At 32.4% G+C, this 25,067-nt stretch overlaps 1 protein-coding gene across 1 annotated transcript in view; it reads right to left on the bottom strand.

Annotated features, from left to right (window-relative positions):
- The window catches only part of ZNF292 (zinc finger protein 292), a 93,090-nt gene that overhangs the window by 25,963 nt on the left and 42,060 nt on the right, over positions 1-25,067 (bottom strand). Inside the window, exons 2-4 of the mRNA XM_051997361.1 lie at positions 9,244-9,398; positions 8,996-9,074; positions 6,079-6,214 (exon numbers count right to left, since the gene is read on the bottom strand). Of these exons, the coding sequence (XP_051853321.1) occupies positions 6,079-6,214; positions 8,996-9,074; positions 9,244-9,398 (370 nt within the window). The remainder of the gene's footprint in view (positions 1-6,078; positions 6,215-8,995; positions 9,075-9,243; positions 9,399-25,067) is intronic.

The following is a 25,067-nucleotide window of genomic DNA, read 5'->3' as shown; positions in this document are numbered from 1 at the left end:
AATATCAGAAGAGGCATCATAATAAATTCTGAAATACTTAATTTAACAGCGGTAGAAATAATACTGCTTTAATTGGTAATATTCAAAGTTGTCCAAAAACATACTACTAAGTTCTTTTTATTTGCATAATTATTAACTTCATAGCATTATGGGTTGGAATCTTTGGAGATTCCCAATGGTCAGCCATATAAATGTGGATATGGTATTTCAGAAGCTTTTAACTTACATGGATGAAGCGTTTTTCTTCCTAAGAACTTATTTTATATTTCCTGAAGAGTAGTGTCTATATACCATTAATCTTTGTATATTTTATTTTTCAGTTGACAAACTATTTGAAGTCCCTTTCTAACATTCTGGTTTCACAATAGTGTGTTCCATCATCTACAAAGAGGAACTCTTTCCCTTAATATTTAAAATTTTATATGGTAATAACATGAAAGGTTTTTTTTAATCTAATGACAATATCCCTTAAATCATAGTTTTTCCTATTTGCAAATGGAGTATAATACTTACCTAGTATTAATTTTATTTTTCCCTTTTAGATATTTACTCTTTACTTTTCTTATTATTTTGTTAAGTACTTGTAACACTCTGCTAGAATGATTAGGTTCCAAATGTTTTATTTAATATTTCAAAGCTAAAGTGAATCACAGAAATCTCAGATTTGGAAGGTACCATTGAGGCTCTCTAGTCCAATCTGTGTATAAAAGTACCAGAATGAGAATTCCCTCTACAACATACCCGGCAACACTAGGCAGCTCTCCAATGTCCTTTGGGCAACCTGCAACTTTGATTCTTTAAAGATTGTGGTGTTCCAAGATTTGTCACCTACAGCATATCACCTGGAGAACATTTGTGTTTAAAAAAAAGATGTGGTTTTGTACTTGGGCACACCTTGGGATTGTTGAAAGCATCGTGCAATTTACCAAATGCCAACTATTGTTTTCTTTTATTCAATTCTGAGCCTAACTCATTGGCTTATCTGCAGTGCTCTTCCCAGGTGTATGTAATGTGATAACTTAGAAGACTGACCATTCAATTCTCTCATTTTGATCTGGACAATGGACATTTTTCATGTGTTTGATTTTTCCTGTATGAATTGTTAGTAATCACAAAGAATAAAAGAATCTTCACCTAAGGAAGTATTGTAATGTCTATCAGCTCAACTATATCTTAATAAGAAGTTCTTCTAAAATAAATCTCATTTTACATTTTTTTTGTTTAATTTAGTATTATTATAAATAAATCCCATTGCTCTGGTCTATTCAGATATTTCTGTAACCTAACTCCATGACACAATATGTAAACTATTCTAGCTTTGTGTCAATTTAAAATTTGATAACAATTCCACTGAGGATTTTATTCATAACACTGATAAAAATATTAAGTTGCACAAGTCAAAGTCCCATCTATTAATCACTGATTATCTTGGATCCAAATATTTAAGTAGTTTTTAGTAAACAATGTCAACATATAAAAACAAATTATACAGGTGTCACTTTTTTCCTGATCTTTTTTCTTTTATTTTTTAAAGTTTTTTGACCCTATTTCTCTTCTACATATCAAACTAATTCAAGAAATTAAAACATCAAAACACAGATAAAACAAATGCTAATATATCTGACTTGATCAAAAAATAGGTATACAGGGCAAGATTTTTTTCAAATGTCTGTAAGAAGAAAACTCATTAATTTCGGCACTGTGTTTAGTTTAGTGTCACATGGAAAAAAACTACACGCGATTTTAAATCACATGTAAAATATGCAAGAAAATATGAAATAAAAATATGGCTATTCCGATTATAAACAAGTCAAAAGTATTAAATTAGCTTCTTTGCCTCGGAAAGGCAAACTAGAAAGATACCAAAAACAGGAATTATATCAAAATAATCTTTCAAAGGCTCAAGATGATATTGCTATAAAGAAATAATTTTGAGATATGGCAAACATGTTAATCAAACAGATGGCTTGACTTCCTAAGTCAGAAAAAAAAAAAAAAAGGAAACTAGAATGGGAAAGTGAGCAAAGAGGAATTGTTACAATGAAAAATTAATATCAGAAAAGCAGATTTAAATATAAAGGCAAAATTAAAGTTATTAATGAAAGGTTTTGAAGAAAAGAAGAAAAAGAACCTCAGGGTTATAGGACAAATCTAACTTTCAGAGAAATGGCAAAGTTCATCCTGGCAATAAACTGGCAAAAAATACCATGCAAATGGGTATTTCTAAAGATGAAGCAGTTAAGGAGCTACTAAGCTATTAATTAGCAAGTAATCAGCTCTCAAAAAAGAGAGAGAAAAAGTGATAACCTAATTAGAAATCTAAGTAAAATATAAGAATGTGTGTGATAAAGCTATTAGAACTTAACCTATGCCTCTCTATTCTCTGTTCCATTACTTCCTTGTCCAGGAGTTCTCTCCTTACTTTATGTACTCCATTACTTTTTTCCTTAACTGCTATAAAACAGGACAAATATATTTTATAGTTTTTTCTGTTTTCAACAAGGTTTTGTGCTCCCTGTTCCTATTTTTAAAGTAAGCTGAACTATACTAAATACAAATGTATTATTTAAAGTCCTTTTCTTTTGTGTACATGAAAATGATCTGTTTAATGACATTTGTCAAAGGAAAATAAAAAAAAAATTTAAGTAGTAAATGAATGTATCATGTTTCATGATAAAATATCCTAAAATTAAGGTAAGGAAACTGAATATGTGATATATTATAAAAGAAGGTTCCCTAAAAAATTAAGTTAACTTCTACTTAAGTGAGACCCCTTAGTCTTTTTCTCTGAATCAAATGACAACAGAATATTTAGAATTTTTGTTTTCAGAGTATTTTACAAGCATAAAATAGTTTTGAACTTCACATAAACCTTGTTGAAGTCCTACCAGAATCACCCCCATTTTTCAGATGAAGAAACTGAGGCTGAAAGTTAAGTAATGATGTTTCTAAGCACACAATTACAAAATATTAAATGTGAGGTTTGAGCTTAAAAGTCTCCTAACTCTTAAGTTCAACAGTCTAACTATTATGCTGAGGGAAGAAACTTTTCTGACCCATTAGAACCACAAAGTTTGATTATCATAAAGTGTATCTTATAGCTTTAAAACTATTATTTGAATTAATGGAAAGAAATGTTTTTATTTTAGTCATGTCTAATAATGCATAAAACTTAAATGACACCATTTTAACACTTCAATATGTAAAGGTTTTTTTTTTTTTTTTTAAACACATTTCAAGAAAATCGTTTTTGATCATACTCCTTTTTTACTATAGGGAGTTATGACTTGTTTTGGTTAAATCTGAGGAAAGAAGAATTCAGAGTTTGGGGAATAAGATAGTTGGCTACAAAAGTGATGATAATTAGTATTTACAACTTTTTATATCAGATTCTAATGATATTTGTCCATTGTAGAACAATGAACTTGGAATCAAGAGACCTAGTTTCTAATTCTGGTTTTGAAATGACTACAAGAAAGTAAGCAGATTACTTCTCATTTTTGTGCTCTGTAACCTCAATGTTAAAATGTCTGTTGAATTAAATTAGTTGTGTATGACTTTAGAGAAGTTATCACAAATTAGCTTAGTTTCCTCATTTCTAAAATGGAAATAATAATGCTCATACTAGAAATTTTTATAAGGATTGTTGATAAGCCATATGGGCTTGTTGTAAGAAAAATACTTTAATAACAAACTTTCAAGTGCTGTATAAATGAGAGTTGTTATCATTACAATATTTGATGATCATATGAGGGGTAGAGGGAAGTTAGCTGACAATAATATCTATAAGACCTACTTCATAAAGCTTTTGTGAAGCTCAAAATACAATGTATTATAAAAGTATTTGGAAAAACTTTAAATGCTATATAAATAACAGCTATTATAAAGAAGAGTAACTATGAAACTTAAGAAATACAACAAAAAATACTCAATTCTATATCATGGTCCACAGGCAAAAAGAAGGCAAGAAACAAGGAAAGAGAAGAGAAACCAACATTTGAATGACGATAACTATTGATTCTAATGACAATAACTAATGATTCTTTCAATGTTACCATACAGTTAAAATAATTACAAGGTTCCAAAATATGCTTCTCCACTTATAATCATGTGCCATTTACATATGAAATTTGAAAAATTTAAGAATTAGGAGGAGATAATGCAGTAGGTGTTCTCTGGAGTGATTACTCCAGGAAAAATATTTCCCCAAGTAGGTTGAATGAATACCTGACGTTCCCAAAAAAACACCCTGACTTAACATTTAAGAAAAGCAAATATACACACAAAGTTAAAATACAGAGCAAAAGACAGAGAAATAGAAAGATCTTCAAATTAAGGTAAATTTATAAACTAAATTGCTTTGGTTCAGATTTAGAACTAGAAGGGACTTCACAAATCATATGAGATCATTCGTTTTTCAAACGAAGAAAATAAAACTCTCAGAGGGAGTAAATCACTTGTCCAAAATCACACATATTAAGTGAAAGAACCAGGATTTCAGCCCATGACCTTTAACTACAAGTTAGGGCTCATTCCACTACATCACCCTTATGTCCTATTTCTGACCATTTCTGAATTTGGGAAAATGAAGCAGATTTTATAATGAGACTGCAAAAGGAAGATAACTTTTTCTGTCAGATCAGTGACTGGCTTTTAGGGAATAAGAGTACCCTATTTAGGAGTGTCACAATCAATTATAATTTGTCCTTTGAACCCTGCTCCAATTACCTTTCTTTAAGTGGAAAAAAGTGTTTCTATTTTACTCTTAAACTTCACAAATGTTCTGTTTTTAAAAAGTAAAGGCTTTAGAATTTTGAAGATTTTTTATATCAATTTCATAACTAGTACTTTATTTACCTTTGATAATCAAAAGACACATTTTTTTGTTAACAGAATAGGGCCTGTCATTCAAATATTTGAATATAGCACCAAAATCAACATTTATTATACTGAATCCTAAAAGAAGGGGAAAAAAAATCCCAGCCCTCAGAAAACAAAAACAGAAAAGCCTAAATTCTTCATAGTTCCACTACTCTGAGAGAAATCTAGATACTTTTCCTCCTACCCACCCCCAACCTTTGATAAAAGTCCTACTAAACTCATTAAAATGCAAAATCCTTAAGGACACAAAAATGAAAAGCTGTTTTTTTCTACAATGCTTTATATGGTCTGCATATAAACATGACTATTGTGTGTTCACATTCATATTGTTCTGACAAAACTAATTTCATGCATATAGGGAACTTTCAGGGAAAATTTTATCCAAGATCATCAGTATCTTCTTTGCAATTGTGAGATGGCTAAATCATTCATATTAACAGAGTAGTGCTGTAGTCTACTTCAGCATGATGCCAATCAATTTCCTTGCAAATAGGTTCATTATTAATTAAATCTAGCTGGGACATCTTTAAAGTTAGTAACATTAAAGACGAAGGCAGCGGAGTACAGATTTGAAGTCAGTGGGTCTCTGTACAATTCCTAAGTATGTCATTTACTGCATGTACAACCTTGGTAAAGTCATTTCCCCTCTGAGTCTCAGTTTTCTCATCTGTAAAATAAGAGGATTAGACTGCAAGACTTGTAAAGTTCCTTTCTAACTCTGTATCTACAAAATACTATGATTATAAATTATCCAGAAAATCTAGAAAGGGGCAATGAGTTCTAGCAGTAAGAGTACTGAAATGTAAATTGAGACCTATGTTTTTATTATCTTTATTAATGACATTGTCAAAGTCTGGAGAAATAATTTTCCACTTGGTTTAAGCTTCCCAGTCTGTAAAATGAGCCGTCTATCCCTCAAAATATTCAAGAAAAACTGACCACTGAAACCACTTACTCCTGTAAAAGATGATTTTACCACTGAAAGGTTCTCTGAATGCGCCCTCTCCTAACCTTCTTGACAGATAAGAAAGAGCCTTGAGGATGAATGAGATTAAACACAAATGCTTTGAGAACTTCAAAGGAAAGATTATTTTAAAAGGTCTTTAAAAAATAAAATTATAAAATAAGATTTCACAAAATAGTCTATATTTATTTTTGTATATTAACAGATGTATTTTCTCTTTCTAAAATTTTTACCTTTTTCCTTATCCAATGATTCTTGGGAAAGAATCGCATGTAATACTGGGTTTTTCCACACTCCAGTCTCTTGGGCAAGAGTAGCTAAAAAATGCAATTCACAGCTTCCATTCTCCATCAGCTTTTGATGAGCTACCTATAAACATCAGAAACCACAAGAGTTAGGATTATATTTTTAAAAGCAACACTAAAGCATTTTGAAATAAATAAATAAATAAATATAAATAATAAATATATATATAATTTTATAATTTTAAAATAAAAAACACCTAAGTGGCTTAGTGGATAAAGCACCAGGCCTGAAGTCAGTAAGACTTCAGTTCAAATCTGGACTCAGAAGCTTATTAAGTAAGTTTTGTGACCAAGTAAAATCATTTAATACCTATTTGCTTTAATCCACTAGAGAAGAAAATTACACACTACTCCAAAAATTTGCAAAGAAAACCCCAAAATAGGGTCGTGAAGAGTTGAACCTGACTGAATGATTAAACAACACATCAACTTTTGAAATAGCTTATCAAGTTTTATCTGAAAAAACAAACACAAAACCTTATATTACTGATGCTTAATGCTTTCATTTCTGATTTTAAATAATCAATCCAAAAGAGCAATAAAGCAAATATAAAACTTAATTTCTATATTTACAGAGAGAATTGCTATTATAAAACAAATATAAACATTTGAATACAGTTCATCAAATCAGTATTTCATGGAAGTGATCAGAATTGCCACTCTACAAAACTGACTTTAAATTCATTCTAGATTGTGTGTGTGTTGTATGTATCTCTCCCTCCCTCGTCTCCTTTTCTCTCCCTCTCTTCCTCCTTCCCCCTTTGTAATACACACACACACACACACACACAACCAATATATGTTGATGGCACCAATAGGTATATTTAAAAATTTTTTTCTGTGGGGGTAGTTAGGCAATTGAGGTTAAATGACTTCTTTAGGATAACATAACTGGTATTCATTAAATCTCTGAGACGGGATTTGAACCCAAGTCTTCCTGACTTCAGGGTCAGCATTCCATTCACTGTACCACTTGAATGAATAATATGGTTTTGAATAAAATCCCCAAAGGGAAAAACTAATCTTTTGTATTTTTACTTCAAATTTTATTCTGAAACACACACACACACACAAATGTTTTCAAATGTTGCTCATTTAATTTTACGCACAAATTATAAATTAAATTCTGAAGTATATGTGTACGTCTTTTTTTTTTCTTTTTAAATAAGAAATATAAATAAGTCTGATTAATAACTCTCCATTAAAGATTAAATAAAGTATCTGGAGTTTTAGAAAAATAACAAAACAAATCTCTCTCTCTCTCTCTTTCTCTCTCTCTCTCTCTCTCTCACACACACACACACACACACACACACAAATATTTTTATTATTTCACCCTTGTACAAAAGATAATACTTATGAAGTCAGGAGGACTTGAGGTCAAATGTGGCTGCAGACACTTAACACTTCCTATCTATGTGACCCTGGGCAAGTCACTTGTAATTCCAATTGCTTCATCAAAACAAAAACAAAAAACAAAAAACAAAGGTAATAACAAAATGTGCAAAGTAGCTCAATATTACATTTGCATATAAAAATCTACAAACTGTCTTTTGTTAGTAAGTATATTTGAAAAAACATAATATTCATCACAATCTGAGCTCCATGATGAATAGGAAATGGGGAAAAAACAAATGAATAAATATGTATTTTACTATCAAATACTGTAACATCTTATTTTACTTTAGGCAAAAATAGACTTATAAACAAAATAATTATTTTTCAGGCTAACTAATATTCTTTTACTTCATCACTATTTTTATTTGTCATTCCCTAATAAGGATTATACAATTATAAAAACTGATAAAACTAAAAAGGTATTTTTACAACTCTTCATAGACACACTTTGACAGCTTGTAGGAAGGACTTTGCCCAGCCATTAGAAAAATATGTTATTAATTCAATTAACTAAATTATACAATCAACATATTTTAAAAATCACCTACAATGTACCATGCTCTGTGTTTGGTTCTGAGGAATATATAAGAGAATATAAGCTGTTCTTTTATATTCTTGTTCCTAAATCAAAGCTATCAAATAATACAAAAATTAGAGAAAAGTAAGTGCTGCCTTAACAATATGATGACTGTAAGTGCAATAAGAAAACTAAATGACTTTTAAAAAAAATTTCATAGCTTTTTATTTACAAGTTATATGTATGGGTAATTTTACAACATTGACAATTGCCAAACCTTTTGTTCCAATTTTTCCCCTCCTTCCCTCCACCTCCTCCCCTAGATTGCAGGATGACCAATAGATAAGACTTTCTAGCTTTCTTCAAGCATCAGCTGAAGTATCCCTTCCTATAGACCTATCCTGAAATCTCCATTTCCACTAGTTGCTAATGTTATTTTTTTATCCTTAAAACCACTCTGCATTTTCTCCAAATAGTTTGTATATTTTTTTCAAATATATTTTGGTAACAGGAAACACTTACATAGCTTTTCTGGTACATGTGTACTTTCATCTCCAAAGAATATAGACTTCTTAAGAAGATACTATTTTTTGTTTTGTCTTTAATCCCCACTGTCTAGAGTAGTTTTTGAAAATAATGAACACTTAATACATGCCTGTTGAATGAATTAAATATAATATCATCTTTAGAAAAGTGTAAATTAATTGGCTTAACAAAGCCAAGTTAGTAAACTGGTCATTTCTAAATTCAAACATGGGTAGTTGCCTTCCTTTGAAAAACCCAAGCTGGTTGGACTGTCAAGGAATAGTGCAAGAGCTAATGAGCCTACTGAAATGTATGTGCTTATTTTGCTACCTAATACAAATTGAAATTTTGTATTTTAAAATATGAAGCAAAGCCATTTGGAACATAAATATTACAAATTCTTACCTGCACCAACACTTGAAACTCTTTCCACTGATTATCTGATAATTCAAAGGGCAGACATAATAATAGCTCTACACAGCTTCTGAAAAGCAAAAGGTTGGTAAGGATATACCAATGAGTCAAATAAAATTGAGTGGTTTTTGTATTGACAGATTTAACAAATCTATTTAACATCAAGCTTTCTTAAGATAGCATCTAAAAGATCATGAAAATTTAAATCCATGATTTGATTTCCAGAAAAATATACTTACAGTGCCAATCGTTCCAGCACCAATGCTACATTTTCACACTCAGAGGTAAGATAAGGTCGTGCTTTAGCATAGCTTTGAATAGCCACTGTGTAAACCTCCAACAAAGGTAAAGGATCTTCTGAGGCTTTCCATTTCTCAGCATATTCAAGGAGTGTCTATTCAGAAGAAATAATAAGCAATGCTAAAAACAAAACAAATCTTAAAAGCCAATTCTTAGTTTTATAATTTGTTTCCTAAAAGAGAAATTTCATTCATCATAGAGAAATCTTAGTTTTTAAAAATTCAGGTAATTCACAAAGTCTCAGGAGAAAAAAAGAAAACTAAAAGTTCAACTTGTACCAGAGTTGGAATGTCTTTGATAACATTCCAACTCATAATGACTACTCAATGTCTGTTTGAAGATTTCTATTATGAATCCTCTATCTTCAGAGGCAGCTTATCTCACTACTGGACAGCTGCTGCTAGTTCTGTTATTTTTCTGAGACTAATAGAAGTAGAACTTTCTGAAAAATGCAAGAAATGGGTTCTCCTAAATGATTATCTTTAATTTTGTACTCTAATTAAACAAAAGCCTTATTTTTAGTTCAATCAAAAGTAAATTGTCATCAAGATATGTATGTGAATAACGATGGTTTTACCTTCCTCTCGTTTAAAAAAGATGAAATGATGTCTCAGCTAATTTAAGGGAAGTTTCAAATCATAAGATGCTTAAATAGTTAATGTTTAGCCTAAATGGAATAATTCTAAGATAAATAGCACTTTTGATCTTATAATCTCAAGTTAAGGATATAGATTGGTCTTGTGATTTCATTTGTGCAGAGAATTCTTTCTACCAATGCAAGCCAGTAGCATCTTCTCTGTAACCTAGAGAGAAGTCTTTGAGCATTGAGAATGTAAGTGTCTTACCCAGGGTCACATAGCCAGGAGATATTTAGAGATAGGACCAAAATATAAGTCTTTCCTGGTTTTGAAGCTGGTTCTTCCACTCGATAAATTCAAATATTATTATTGCAAAAGGTAGAAAATGGAATCATCCTAGTGCTCTCCTTGGCCATGCTACTTTAAAATTCTGAGAGATTAATTTATTATTTGTTATCAGATAAATGGAAAAATTTTAAGATTTAGTACAACTGGAAAAGCCCTGTAAGGTCATACAATTAAATCTTATTACACAGATGAGTAAAATAAAGTCCCTAAGGGGTCAAGGGTTACACAGGTAGAAAACAGAAGAACCAGGATCTGAACTTGTCTTCTGTTTATTATGCTCCTAAGTTCAGTTCAAAAAAAAATGAAAGAGATTGTGCAAGGGGGTGGGGGAGGAAGGAGTGGTTAGGGAGGGCAGTCTTGGACTTGGAGTCAGGAAGACCAGGGATCAAATCCTGCTTTTGTAGCTGTGTAACCTTCCCAAATCACTTTCATTCTCAGTTTCAATTTCTTTATCTAATAAAAAAGGTTGGACAAGATATCCTCTGTGGTATCTAAATCTATCATTAATTTGATCTTATGATTAAAATTAAATCTATGATCTTCAGTTACATAACAAGTTTTTATTATATAAAAATGAGTCAAAAATTTTAAACCCTTTATAGGATGATCAAGTCATTTCTTAAAAACTTTCAAGCTTTTTAAACATTCAAACTAACCCTTAAAAAAATTAAGTATAAATGTGTTACAAATCCATAAATAAGTTATATCAGGCCAATAAAAATTTACTATACTTTAAAGAAACTGAACAAATGAAGGAACTGGTAATGGTGGATATAGACTTCCAGATGTAAGTAATTCTCCCACAATTACTATTTTAAGTTTTCATAGTTTATTCTGAATGTATTGGGGCTTTAGATAGATATTCTTACATAGTAATAATAAATATCCCTAAAAGCACTCATAAATATGCTTGGCAGACTACTGGACTCATCATGGTCAGGTCTAAACTGCAGCCTCCCAAGAAAGGTGATGTATTGGTGCTAAATATGAAATTACATTTTCCCTGTCACCTTGTCCTATTATCAGATATGTTGTTCTTGTCTCCTCAATAAAAATAGGCTCACTACATCTAAAGACATCATTTTTGTCGTTGTATCCCTCATACCTACTGGATAATTAATAAATGTCTGCTGAGTGGATGATCATATAGTAATGATGGAGCCAGGTACTAGAAAAACAGTTCTGATATCCAGTCCCATACTTTTACCAGGACATCTTATAAAAAGAACTGTGTAATAGAAGAAATCAAAGAACAAACAGAAAGTAAAAGGTATCTGACAAACATCCTCATGGAAATCCATAATAAATTTACTCTGTATTTGGCTTTTACTAATCAAACCAGAGAATTGAATATATATTCTGTAGCAAGAAAATAGGAATAATATTAGGCTAAATTACACTTTTAATACAAGTAATAGTTAAGTCAATAGAATAAATTTGCATTGATCTATCAATTTTGTCTAAAATTATAGTTTCATTCTATAGAGATTACCAATCAACTATATTTAATTAGATACTTAAGGAAAATATTATTAAGTTTTCATGAAGCCATGGTAAGAAAAATACACATAAAACCTTAACAAGTTTTAGATTGGTTTACAAAGTACAGTTTGGCAATGAGATTGAAAGATTACAGCTAATTGTAGCAGCATTAAGTTATAAGTTTGAATTTTAAAGTGAGAAAAGTACATAAGACTATAAATATCCAAAGTTAGGTATAAAAGTGTAATTAATTTTATTATACTCTATGGCACAGAAAAGCAACAAAAATAAAACCCTTCAAAATAAACTCCACACTGGAAATAAAGGCTGTATTATAGTTATTAACATACAACTTGCCTCAACAAAGGTAAATGAAGATACCAACTCTCAATTTTGATTTAAATCCTCTTTTAAGTATGAATAAAGAACATAAAGTTAGGTAGAATACTCTTTTGTTCTGTCAAATCTAAAATCCCTAAGAGCAGGGACTAATTAATTGTCTTTATACTCCTAGATCCTAACACAGTAACTAGACCATAATATACAAGATCCTTAAGATCTCTGATATAAAACTGGACCCCTGGAGGCTTAATAAATGCTTGTTGAATTGAAATAAATTGTTTATATCTAAACTTTAAAAAAAATTCTCTTCAGTTTTAAGATAGCAGCCTTTTATTACCTAAGAAAACAGGAAAAGACAACTATCAAATTGTGTACTCAATGTTAAAAATGACTACAATGTTAAAAAAGTCATTCCCAAATAGATAAATGGGCAAAAGATAGGAAGAAACAGTCCTCAAAAGAATTATAAGCTGTTAATAATATGAAATAATATTCCAGATTACTAAAAATGAAGAAATTAAAAATCAAAACAACTTTGAGGTTTCATTTCATAGCCAACAAATTGGCAGAGACTTATAAGAACATGAAGTGAACATGAAGTAAGAAAGTCAAGTAACCAGGGCCAGGAAAAGAATACATGCAAAAACATCATTGTGTAAATGAAGGAACCACTACAAATCATATGAAAGTGAATATTGTAAAATTACAAAGAACAAGCATGCCTCCAAAGAATAAGTATAAAAAGACACCTTCTCCAAATCTTTGCTGAGGTTGGAGGGCCACACATTTTGGAAACCATGGAAGTAATTTGCAATCACCCCCCCCCCCCCCAGTATTTTGATAAGTTTTACTGATTGTTTTTTCTCTTTTTTCTTTTAAAAATATTGTTTCTGGGAGAAAGAATGATAAAGAGGGAAATTTGGATAACGTAAAAATAGTACCAAGAGAAAATTTTAATTAACAGTTTTTAAACTAAAAGAAACTGTCAACAGTATCAGATCTTAAAATTATAAAAAAGTAATTATCAAAACTATCTTAAGAAAAAGGAAGGTATATTAGTGAAACAGAGTGGACATACAATATGCAGCAGGAAATGATTATAGTTAATTGTTATCTGTCCTTGTTTGAGCTTGGCTTTTTTAAGCCAAGGTCTTTAACAAATCTCAGTTTGAACATATGGTGATAAGAAACACACACATGTGACAGTAAACAAACAAATGCCATGTGTACATGTGTATATGTGTAAGTTTAAAAAAGGCAATGACATGGCGTTAAACTACGTAGTCTATATAGACAGTGTAAGTTAGAAAAATGAAGGACTACTTGTTATTAAAGCATTTATTGTATAACACATTTAACAGGTGAAAAAATGATAGAAAAGTAGGAATTCAATATATACTGACAACAGCAGGAAAGATAATTTTTTTGTGTGTGCAAAGAATAGCTCTATTCATGAAGACTAGGGCAGAAACTCCTGACAGACTCCTATTATCTGTTCTGCCCTTCTATATAAGTGTCCTTGTAAACAGTATTTAGCCAGTTTGCTGACTAAAACACAAAAGGTAGTTATTGAATGGAAATAAAGGCTTCTTCCACCACTATCTCTTGCATTAAAAGGAGTTAAAAGGGATCTGGACAACTGGTTGGACAACATAGAGCTATTTCCTCAGTATCCCAATCCAAATGCTGTCTTCTGAATAAAAAATTATTATATGGTAAACATTGCTGGGAAAGCTGGAAAGCAGCCTGATAGAAACTGGGCATAGATCAATTTCTTAAATTATTTACCATGATAAAACCAAAATGGATAATTGACCTAGAATTAAAAAGAAATATCACAAGAAAATTAAAAGAACATGGAACATATTACCTATCAGATGTATGGTAAGAGAACAATTTATGAATAAAAAACAGAGGCGTAAGATACAAGTGAAGTGTAAAAATAGATAATTTCTATTACAAAGAATAAAAAAGATTTTGTACAAATAAAACCAATGTAGCCAAGATTAAAAGGAAAATAGAAAAGTGGGGGGGAAATTTAATAGACAGTTTCTCAGAATAAGATCTCATTTCAATTAAAGAACTTTTTCAAATTATGAAAAATATGATTAATTCCCCAATTGATAAATAAATGGTCAAAGGATATGAAGCAGTCATTTTTTTTTTTTGATGAAGAAATCAAAACTATGTATAGTCATTTGAAAAAACGCTCTAAATCACCACTGACTAGAGAAATATAAATTAGAACAATTCAGGTATCATCTAACATCTATTAGATTGGTTAAAATGATAGAAGGGGAAAGTGACAAATATTGGAGGAGACATTAAAAAAAAAACTGGGACACTAATAACACTGTTGGTGAAATTGATCCAACTATTTTGGAAAGCAATCTGGAATTACACCCAGTATGTATGACACCGTAATAGCACTATTAGACCTGTTTTCCAAAACGATTAGGGGAAAAGGAAAAGAACTTATATGTTCTAAAATATTTAGAGCAGCTCTATGTGGTGGCAAAAAAGATGGAAATTGAGAAGATGCCCATTAACTGAGGCATGGCTAAACAAAGTGTGATATATGATTCTGATTGACTACTATTGTGTTATTAGAAATGATGATCTGGTGAAGTTTAGAAAAACATGGAAATTGTTGCATGAAATAATACAGTGAAATGAGCAGAACCAAGAGAACATGGTACACAATAAAAGCAATATTATTCTGAGAATATTCTCTACACACCCAAACACACCCACACATATTTGTGTCTAAGGGTAGCTTTTTCGAGGGTGGGATGGGGGACAAGAGAAAAAAAAATAGACAGAAAACAAAAACAAACAGAAGGAACCATAGAAAAGCAGGCCAGCTTTGAAAACAATGTGTAATATTTGTTACATAGTTTTTAAAAAGTAAATTGCATGTAATGGAAACCCATCATTTTATACTGAATCCTCTTTTTATGTCATGTGTATACATGGAAATGTTTTTGATCTTTTTAAGTTCAAAATGAATACAAAATTTTAAAAAGTGTCTAAAATGTCTCCATCTTTTGATCCAAAGATTCTACTGATAGATATATACTCCAGGAAAATTACTGACAAAAAAGAATGGTCCTATATGTCAGTTGTATTCCATATAGGTTGGTTTTTGCTGATTTTTTGCTTATATTTTCCCTCTTACTCGTTCTTTAAAGAAAGGCAAAATACAGGAAAATCTAGATAATGTAAAAACAGAAGATAGCAATAAAAATATATTTCAAAAATTAGGCCTAAGGGCAGCTAGATAAGGTAACTGGCCCTGAAGAAGTTGTCAAATCCAACCTCTAACACTTAGTAGCTAAGTGACCTTGGGCGAGTCATTTAACCACAATTGTCTTAAAAAAAAAAAAAAAAGTCTGACTCTGCTACTCACTTCTTCTTTATCCACTAGTTGCCCTACATTCAGAGAACTAAATATAAAGCACTCTGGCTTTTAAGACAACTTAGCCCCTTCCTCATGGACCTACAGTTTTGACAATACAAGCATACTTGCTATTCTCTGAATATGACACTCCTTCCATCTGCATATTTTTTCACTGGCTGTTCCCCATGGTTGCAATACTTTCCCTCTTCACCTCCATCTCTTGACATTCTTAATTTCTTTCAAGAGAGTTCATACATCACTTCTGTAGGAGGCCTCTCTAGACCAAGTAACTCAAGTTTTCCTCTTCCCCTTTTACCTTCCTTCTCTAATCATAATCTATATACTTTCTTATTTGTTTGTTCTGAATTGTAACTAAACTCAGTGAGGGCAAGAACTGTTTCCCTACCACCACCTCACTCCCTTTTTTTGTATTTCCAGAGTTCATCTTAAGTGTTTGGCAATTAAACTGCTAAACTATGGCAGGTCTATATCTTTCTTAATTTTGCATAACACAACCTAAAATCTAGTCCTTGATTCACATCATCATATATTATTTAGCACTTATTACATTCAATACCTACAAATAAATAGAGAAAAAAGTAAGCAGTTCATCTGTATAAGGGAAGGTGGGAAAAATGATAGCACTGACAGAAGAGGGATGGAAAAGGTAAATTTCTTTAGTGACAACTGAGTTGATGATGATTTTGAGACCTGGGGATATCCCCTTTCTTATAGAGACCATCAGGATGTTAATATATATGAAATATAATGCAAGTTACTAATTTCTAATGTTTCTAAATGAAGCAGTGTGGCATGTTGTTATGATAGAAAACCAGTTTCAATATCAGCAAAACCTGGGTACAAGTTCTGACATATCCTGGCTATATGTCCCAGAGAACATTTTGCTCTATCAGTTTATCAGCTAAAACTATAAAAAGCACAACAGTGAGTGATCTCCACTAGTAGAAAGAATATACTCACTATGAATTTTCATAACAATAACATTACAGGTACAGTCCAAAAAAGTTATTTCAAATAACTGTGGAGCAAAGAAAGGTAAGATGGGCACCAGGTGAAAGAAAACTAAAGTTTTTTCCAAGAGACTGAATTAATCTAATAAATTACTTTGTCAAGCATTCAATAAATTATGCTTGCTTACTATCTTAAAGGAAGGGTTGGGAATGTTTATTTTTTTTGGAGGGTGCATTTGTGATTTTATGAGTGTTACTATACAACCTTGTTCCATCAAGAATACTGGTATTCTCTAACTTAAAGAAACTTCTGAGTCTTCAACAACACCTGACATTGTTGATCATTTCCTCACTTCTGGGTTTTCATGTTACTTTTGGAGGTTCTCTTTTTACCTGTGAAAAGATCTCTTTTGTAGGACCATTACCCATATGTCCTACATGTTAACATGAGTATACTCCAGAGCTTTACCCTAGGCATACTCTATATTCCCTTGGTCATCTTACCAATTCCCATCAATTTGACTATCCCTGGTACCTAAGAAGAATAAAATACTTGTTAATTGGTGACTAACTCTGTACAGATGACTTTTTACATTGCTAGTCTTCACTTCTCTCCTAAAGTCAAATCCTGAATCTCCAAATACCTGAAAAACACAGGATCTTAGACCCAACTCTCTTGCTTATAGGTGGGAAAATTGAACCCATGAGACTAAAAGTTTAAAATCCTATAGATAGGAGGTGGCAGAGCAGGAACTATAAATCCAGCACTTCACCTGGATGTCTCAAAAGCACCTGAAACTCAATATATACAAAATAATAACTTATCTTTCCCCCTAAATGCAACCTTCCCAATTTCCCCATTTTTACTGAGGGCCTACTCTGTTTCACATCCTTATTCCTCACATCCAATAGTTTCTAAGTCTCCTGATTGTTTTTAACACCTATCCCTTTTCTTGATTCATACTGTAGTTTGGTTATCTCAGCCTCCTATGTGGGCTCCTTGTATCCAATTTTTCCTTTCTCCAAACTATTGTCTTATATAGTTCCCAAATTGTTGTTTTAAAAATAAAAGTATGCCTAAGTTCACTTTTCTGCTTAAGAATATTCATTGATTGTTCAATGACTTCCAAGATAAAAATTCAAAACCCTACAAAATCTTTGTCTTTCCAAGTTGTACACTTCCCTTAAGCAGTCTAGACTTCATCCAAAGAGGCCATACAGATCTCCTGGTCCCATTCTGTACCTTTTTCCACAGACTTTTCCTTAAGCCCATGAAGCTTTCCTTTTCTTTTCTCTATTTCAATAAACCTCCAGCTTCCTTCATAGTTTTGTTAAAATAACACTTTCTTTCATGTTAACATTTTAAAATAACACTTTCCACTAAGCCTGATTTTTAAATCATGGCATATTTGTTTTATATTATCTTGCATTTACTTATCTATATCAATTAATCCCTGGAATGTAAGCTCCTTACAGGAAAAGGCTGTCTTACAAGATTATTCATACTGTTTTTAAATATATACCTGGCATCTGCTTTTTTTGGGGGTGGGGGTGCTAAATATTGTAGACAGCTGAATAACCAAACACCATCTAGTCCAACTCACTTATTTCATAAAGAAAGGCAGGATCCAACTCCCAGGGAAATAGGGCACTGAGAAGTTAAGTGGCCTGTAGTACTCAAACAGGAAAAATAGATTAGAGGAAGAACTTGAACTCAAGTTTATCTTTCTGACTCCAAGGCTGGCAAAGGTTGCTTTCCATGGCACTAAGTCATGCTATATCTCAAGTACTCCAGATATATCAAAAATGAAACTGTCCTGGTTTTTAAGGAGAAAATTTTCTACTGGATGACTATTAGTGTATCTACAAATGAATATAAGGTAATTAAATGAGAGAGACCTGGAAATGTGTCATGAAGAAAGATAAATAAATGAAGGGAAGTTGATGATATGTTCCAGGCACAGGAGGACTGGATGACTAAGTGTTAGGAAAGCAACTTAAGATAGTGAAAACATTTTGATATATGAAGACAATAGTAAAATTCTGTTGTAAGTTGTAAGTGACAAAACTACAAACAAAATTATAGACAAATAACATGGTTATATACAGGTGTGAAGAGGTAGACTTATCAATTAATTCTTAATGAAAAGAAATTTTTATTGTACTATTCACCACCAGAGTTGTGAAATTTGTGCAGAATTAGTCAAATTAGAAGCAAACTACTGGTCCTTCCATAAGGCTTGTCTGTTCCAAAGAGGGCTCAGTATCCTGAATGAGGATCCCCACTTAGGAGACTTCATCTGTCACTCATCAGTTGAAATGTAAAAACACTTTGCACAGGGATATAACAATAGGAATACCATGAATGGAAATGTCAAACAAAAGGCCCAGATATGGAAAGATTCTTGATGCTGGGAATGTGACAGGGACAAGAGAGAATAATCATGCTATGCTCTTTAGGATCTGTGGTTATCAATGCTGTTTGCTTATTTTTCTTTTCTCTAAAATATTAATAAACATATGTAGCCTGCAAGCTGGCAGAAATGAGATCAAAGCAACTTTAGGAGGACAGTGGAAATATTTCTCCCAGTTTCTGGGTAAAGGTTTAAGGGAAGCGTTACCCCACACCATTCTCACTATGCCACAAAGTGCCAGACATAAAGATTACACATAGAAGCATCACTGAATACTTGTTGCTCCAAAGTCTTTTAGAATAAATAAAAACAAGATAGCCTCAGGATTTATATTACTAATGTGGTCTTTCTGAAAACTGCAAAGACCAGCTAATCAGCTCAGATTGGATCTTTTCTTCATAAGGGTCTGGATACAAAAGGTTCATTAATAAAGGAAATGGGATTTAAAATTAGTAGCTCCATTGTGAAGAAGAGACAGACAGACAGAAAAGATAGAGTTGGAAAGAAACAAATGTTTCCATTTGAAAGACAAAAGGAAGGAAAATCAAATACCTAAATTTTTTAAAATCATAATTTCTGCAAATTCAATACTACTACCTACTAGTTGTGCCATATTTCCAGCCTCTTGCAGAAGAGAACGATATGGAAATATAGTTCCTGAACCCTAGTCTTTAGTTCTTAACAATTACTTTGCCTTTTCCAGACATTACAAATGCTCAAAACTTTTTCACTACTTAATTTCTTTACAAAAGTTGTTTTTAACTTGGGACCCAGGAAGCTGTTTTTGAAATATACTTTCAAAACTGTTATTTTAATATAGTTGATTTCCTTTATAACCCTGAATATATTTTATGTCTTTAAAAATATTTTGATTTAAGGGTCTACAGATTTTACCAGATTGACAAAAGGGATCTATCGCAAAAGAATGACTGCTTAAAAGAAAGATTTTGGCTTTTTTTTTTTTTTTAAAGCTACAGACACTATAGACACACATACACCAATTCTTTTTTTGAGAATCAGTGTTCAACTTTATCTGACAGTTCTTATCTCAGGCTACATGTTAAACCATACGTCAATTAGAAGAAAAAAAAAAAAGGATAAGCAGAAAAGACCTTAACAGTACTGGAGAAGCAAAAGGAATTAGTTGGCAAGCCAGAGTAACAAAATAAAAATAAATTGAAAAGTTTTCTTATTTTGTTTATTTTATATCAGGACGTATATAAATAAATAGGAACAGTACTTGGTATAATAACCACCTACAAAAGGGAGAGAGCAGACCTTTTGAGCTATATTTCCTTCATTTTTAAAACAAGGGACCTGCATTGAATAGTCCCTGATGTTTCTTCTAGCTTTGAATCTAGAATTCAATTCTTTGGTTTTGTTCTCTTTGTCAAGGAGGACAACAAGAGAAACAGTAAGCTGATATTCCCCCAAAGGGGTCCTTGTTCAGTGTCCTTGACACTTTAGTCCAGATGAAATGTTTCCAGGGGCACTGAAAAAAGTGGATATGGATATGATCATTGTGATAGGAAATGGAAGAGATGTTGCAGGACTCTAATGTCTCAATTTCTCCCCAAAGGAAGCAAATGTAGTCAGAAAATTATAAGCTGGTAAGCATGATTTCAATACCCAGGACAACTTTAGAATGGATTATTTAAAATAGGTAGAAGTGCTTTCAAAGAGCCAGTATTTGTTCTTTAAGAACATCATTCCAAACCAACCTTATTTTCCCTTTTAAAAATAATTACTAAACAAGATGAAAGGAGAATGCTGTAGATATAGTTTGCCTAGAGCAGGTATTTTTAAACTGGGATCCTGAACATTTTTTCTTTCAATTAAGAACATGGGCCTCTCAATTATTAGCAAACCATTTGATAACCGATCCCATACTAATTTTGTAGAAAAAAACAGATGTTGGCTAGATAGAGATAAAATTAAATGGTTTTAGCCAACTTCAAAGAGTAATCAATGGTCCTATGCTGTACAGAATTTTTTTCACTAGTATGAATAAAAGCAGAAATAATATGTACACTAGGTTTTAGACTTAATCTGTTAGGCCACTAAAGATAAAACCAAGAAGAATAAGAAGCTGCTTCAAAATAAACCAGGCTTGTTGTCAGGAAAAACTTCACAAGTAGCAGTGAGATGATTGTAAGGGAATTACTTCTGGGGTGTAGGTTGCATAGTCACTGAGGTACCTTCCAAGTCTAAATTCTGTGGGGATACCCGAGTAGGAAAAAGTTTCTTTTAATAACTGTCTTTCAGGATGTCAAATAATTCTTTATCTCTCCCCTTAAGTCTCCGGAGAGGCAACCTACTGTAGTGGATATAACACTAGACTTAAGAATTAGGAAGAGTCAAATCATATTTCAAACACACCAACTGTAAAGAGATAATGATAGCAATTGCCCCAAAGGAGACCTCTCTCTCTCTCTGTCTTTTTGGAGGAAAATATGAGTCAAAAGTAAAGAGAGAATGCATTCTAAATATGAGGACAACCAGAGCAGAAGCAGAGATGGGAAATGGAATATTGTTGAGTGAAGGTCTGTGAAGGCTGATTTAGCTCAAAATATTACCTAACAAGACTGGAAAGATATGTTCAGACAAGTCCCTGCTCTAGTCCACTCCCACTTCCATTTTCTGCTAATCATCAGAAATCCTAGGCCCCTTACTTTGGGTCCAGCATCTTTTAAAACTCCCAGGTTTGACACTATTGCTCTATGGAACTGCCAACTAAGTTACATAGTTCAAACTATATACCTTCCAATGACTTAAAATTTTAAACCTTCACACCAATCTCATGCAGTCCAATCCAAGTTCCCTAACATTATTATCCCAGATTCTTGTAAAGAATTAATTTTAAGATTCTGGTTAGTGATACTGATTGAATACAGACTAAAGCATGCTCTTTTTTTTTTTTTTAAACTTTATTTCTCTTTTACTCAAGTCTTCTTGTACAAAATGACTAATATGCAAATGTTTTAATTTAATATCTATGTACAGCCTGTATATAATTGCTTACCATCTCAAATAGGGAGGATGGGAGCAGAAAGATGGAATAAAATTTGGAACTCAAATTTTTAAAAGAAAAATAAGAAAAAGATGTCAGAATTGCAGCTGTCCACAAATACATCCCCCATTTATAAAATTGCTATGGTAATAATGACTCTTTGAATATCGCTCCTTTTCTAACTAGATAGGATATGCGCCTATATATTCAAAAACTATAGAATAAAAAAAAAAAAGACAATAAAGAATTCAACACTCATTTATTAAGAGCCTGAAACACAAAAGGCATCGTTCTACAAGCCATGGAGGATACAAATTTAAACAAGATAGTTCTTATACCTCACAGAGTTAGCTCAAATGACCTTATTTCCTCATAGTTTTTATGCAGAATTCTCTATCCAACACTGCCATCACTGCCTTCCCTCCCTTCAGAATTCCAATATCACTTTCTCTGTTCTTTTGCATGGAATTTATCATGTTATAATTTTATTTCCCTTCTTTGTAATCTTTGAAAGTACTTAGCAAATATCAACTGGGGCTTCACTTCAACAAAGTAACCGTTTTACTTCCTTCAAATTATTCTTTATACCACTCTCTGCAATGAATGTTCTAAACATTCTCTTCTCTCTGAAAGCTTCCAACATCCCCCAACTCCACCTTCTCAGCTGATATACATTACTATTAATATAAGACTTTCTAATCAAATCTATTAAAAAAATTCCCTTTCTTCCTTGACATCCTCTTTCAGTTTCTTCTTTACTCTTGTCTCTGATGAAAGAGTGGCCCTTCTATTAATCAATGGCAAGACTTCTCAATGCATCCTTGAATCCCATCTCCCATCTTCTCCAGAGGGTTGCCTCCACTATTAGCTCTCCCGACTCTATCTTAAATGTTTCCCTTATCCCTCCCTTGCCATGTACAAATATCTTCCCTTCTTCCCTTTTAGAAATTTCTCACCTAATCTTGTCATTTTCATTATAATCCTATAGTTTTACTCCTTTTCAGGCCAAATTCCTTGAAAACCTCAAATGCAATCAGTGCCTCTATTTCTCCCTTTTCTGTCCTCCCCACACACTTCATCACTCAATTGAAATTGTTCTCTCTAGTTACCAATGATCTCTTAATCCCTAAATTTAATTCTCAATCTTCATCCTCCATTTCTCTGGAGAATCTGACATTGCTGAATGCCTCTCCTCTCTGTGTTGTTCATATCATTTTGCTGTCCTGATTCTCCTTTACTGATTCACCATATGTGACATATGTGAGTACCCACCTGATGGGTACTCACTGTTTTGAGCCATTTTTTTCTTTTATCTCTACACTAGTTCAATGACTTCATGAGCTACTGTGCTTTCAGTGACCACCTCCATGACTCTAGAGCTGGACAAGCCTTGGTCTCTCCTGCGATCCAATCCATCATGACAAACTGTCTACTGGAACATTTCTAGCTGAATGTCCCACATATATTTCAAACTAAAGATATACAAAACTGAACTCAAACCCATCCCCCGCTCCAAACTTCTCCATTACTCTCTAGGACACCAATATCCTTCTAGCCACTCAATCTTTGCATCACTGGTATATCATCTTTCATTCCTTAACTTGGCAATCAACCACATCTTATTTTTCACATCTTTCATATGCATCTCCCTCCTTTCCACTCATATGGCCACCAAACTAATTCAAGACCATATCACTTTTTTTTTTGCCTGAACTTGTAACCATCTTTCTGATCTCCTTCCTTAAAATCTCTCTCCACACCAATCCATTGTGTATACAGCCACTAAATGAATTTCCCTGAAACTCAGGTATGAACATGTCAAACAATTTGCTCCCCCATCTCCCAGATCCTGATTATCCCCAGGATAAAATATAAACTTTCCTGGTTGTCATTTAAACTTTTCATTACGTGGCCTCTTTCTAGCTTCCTGCATACTAAGATTGTACTCACTGTTCTGCAAGCATAGTATTCTATTTCCACACCTTTGTATGGTTTGTTCCCTATGCCCAGAATGCACTCTCTCATCTATACCTCTCAGATCCCTGGTTTCCTTCAAGACTCGGCTTAATTCTGAAGTCAGGAGGACCTGAGTTCAAATCTGACCTCAGATACAACATTTCCTAGCTGTGTGACCCTGAGCAAATCACTTAAACCCAATTGCTTCAGCCAAAAAAAAAAAAAAAAAAAAAAAAAAAGACTCAGCTTTTAACTTCCCAACTTTTACATGAAGATTTCTTTACATGAAGACTAATTCTCCCAGATGCTAGCACATCCTCAAAAACTAGCTTTTATTTATTGGATATACATGTCCACATGTGTGTTATGTATATTCTCATTTTCCTACTACAATGTGAGCACCTTAAAAGGACCTTTTACTTTGTCTTTTTGTTTCCATTGCTTACAGTAATAGGATGCACAATACAAGCTCTCTCTCCCTCCCTCTCTCTCTCTCTCTCTCTCTTTTTTTTTTTGGCTGAGGCAATTGGGTTTAAATGACTTGCCCAAGGTCACACTGCTAGGAAGTATTGTGTCTGAGGTCATATTTGAACTCAGGTCCTCCTGACTTCAGGGCTGTTGCTCTATTCACTATGCCATCTCGTTGTTCCACTACAAGCTCTTTTAAAAGACTTTTACTTTTGTTTTTTTTGTTTCCATTGCTTACAGATTTATGATGCACAAGCTACATGTTTTAACATTTTCATTGACGAAATTTAAAAAAGAAAAAAAAAAAGATTACATATTACAAGAATTCAACGAAAACGTAATCATTGTGGCCCTGAGGAATCAGAGAGCTTTTATAACTGGAAATGAGGTATAGGTGGATAAGGATGGAACTGAGTTGAGGACTTTAAGTTTGATAATTCAGTGAAAATGACTTTATTCAATGAGAGCACATTCTATCAGTTTAGACTAAAAAAAAAAATCAGTTTTGTTATTAGTTACTACTAATGTTTTTCACTAGACTCTTCACAAAGAACATAGATAACATGATGGAGGCCTTTTTCTTAGTCTAAAATTTCACACATTTTAATGATTAGATTGTCTATATGTTCTATCACTAGTTTTCATTTCATTTCTAGCCCACCTCCTTTTCCAGTCATACATTTCTTCAATGGTTCCTCTTATGTAATTCCTTGCACATAAGTAATCACTAATTTATTACTAATCCCACATAAACCATTCTCACTTTAATGAAATCTTAACAAAAAAGATTAAAG

Source organism: Antechinus flavipes, chromosome 4 (genome assembly GCF_016432865.1).
Source record: "Antechinus flavipes isolate AdamAnt ecotype Samford, QLD, Australia chromosome 4, AdamAnt_v2, whole genome shotgun sequence".
Taxonomy (NCBI): Eukaryota; Metazoa; Chordata; class Mammalia; order Dasyuromorphia; family Dasyuridae; genus Antechinus; species Antechinus flavipes.
The sequence above is the reverse complement of the archived record's forward strand: the minus strand, read 5'-3'. Positions and strand labels throughout refer to the sequence as shown.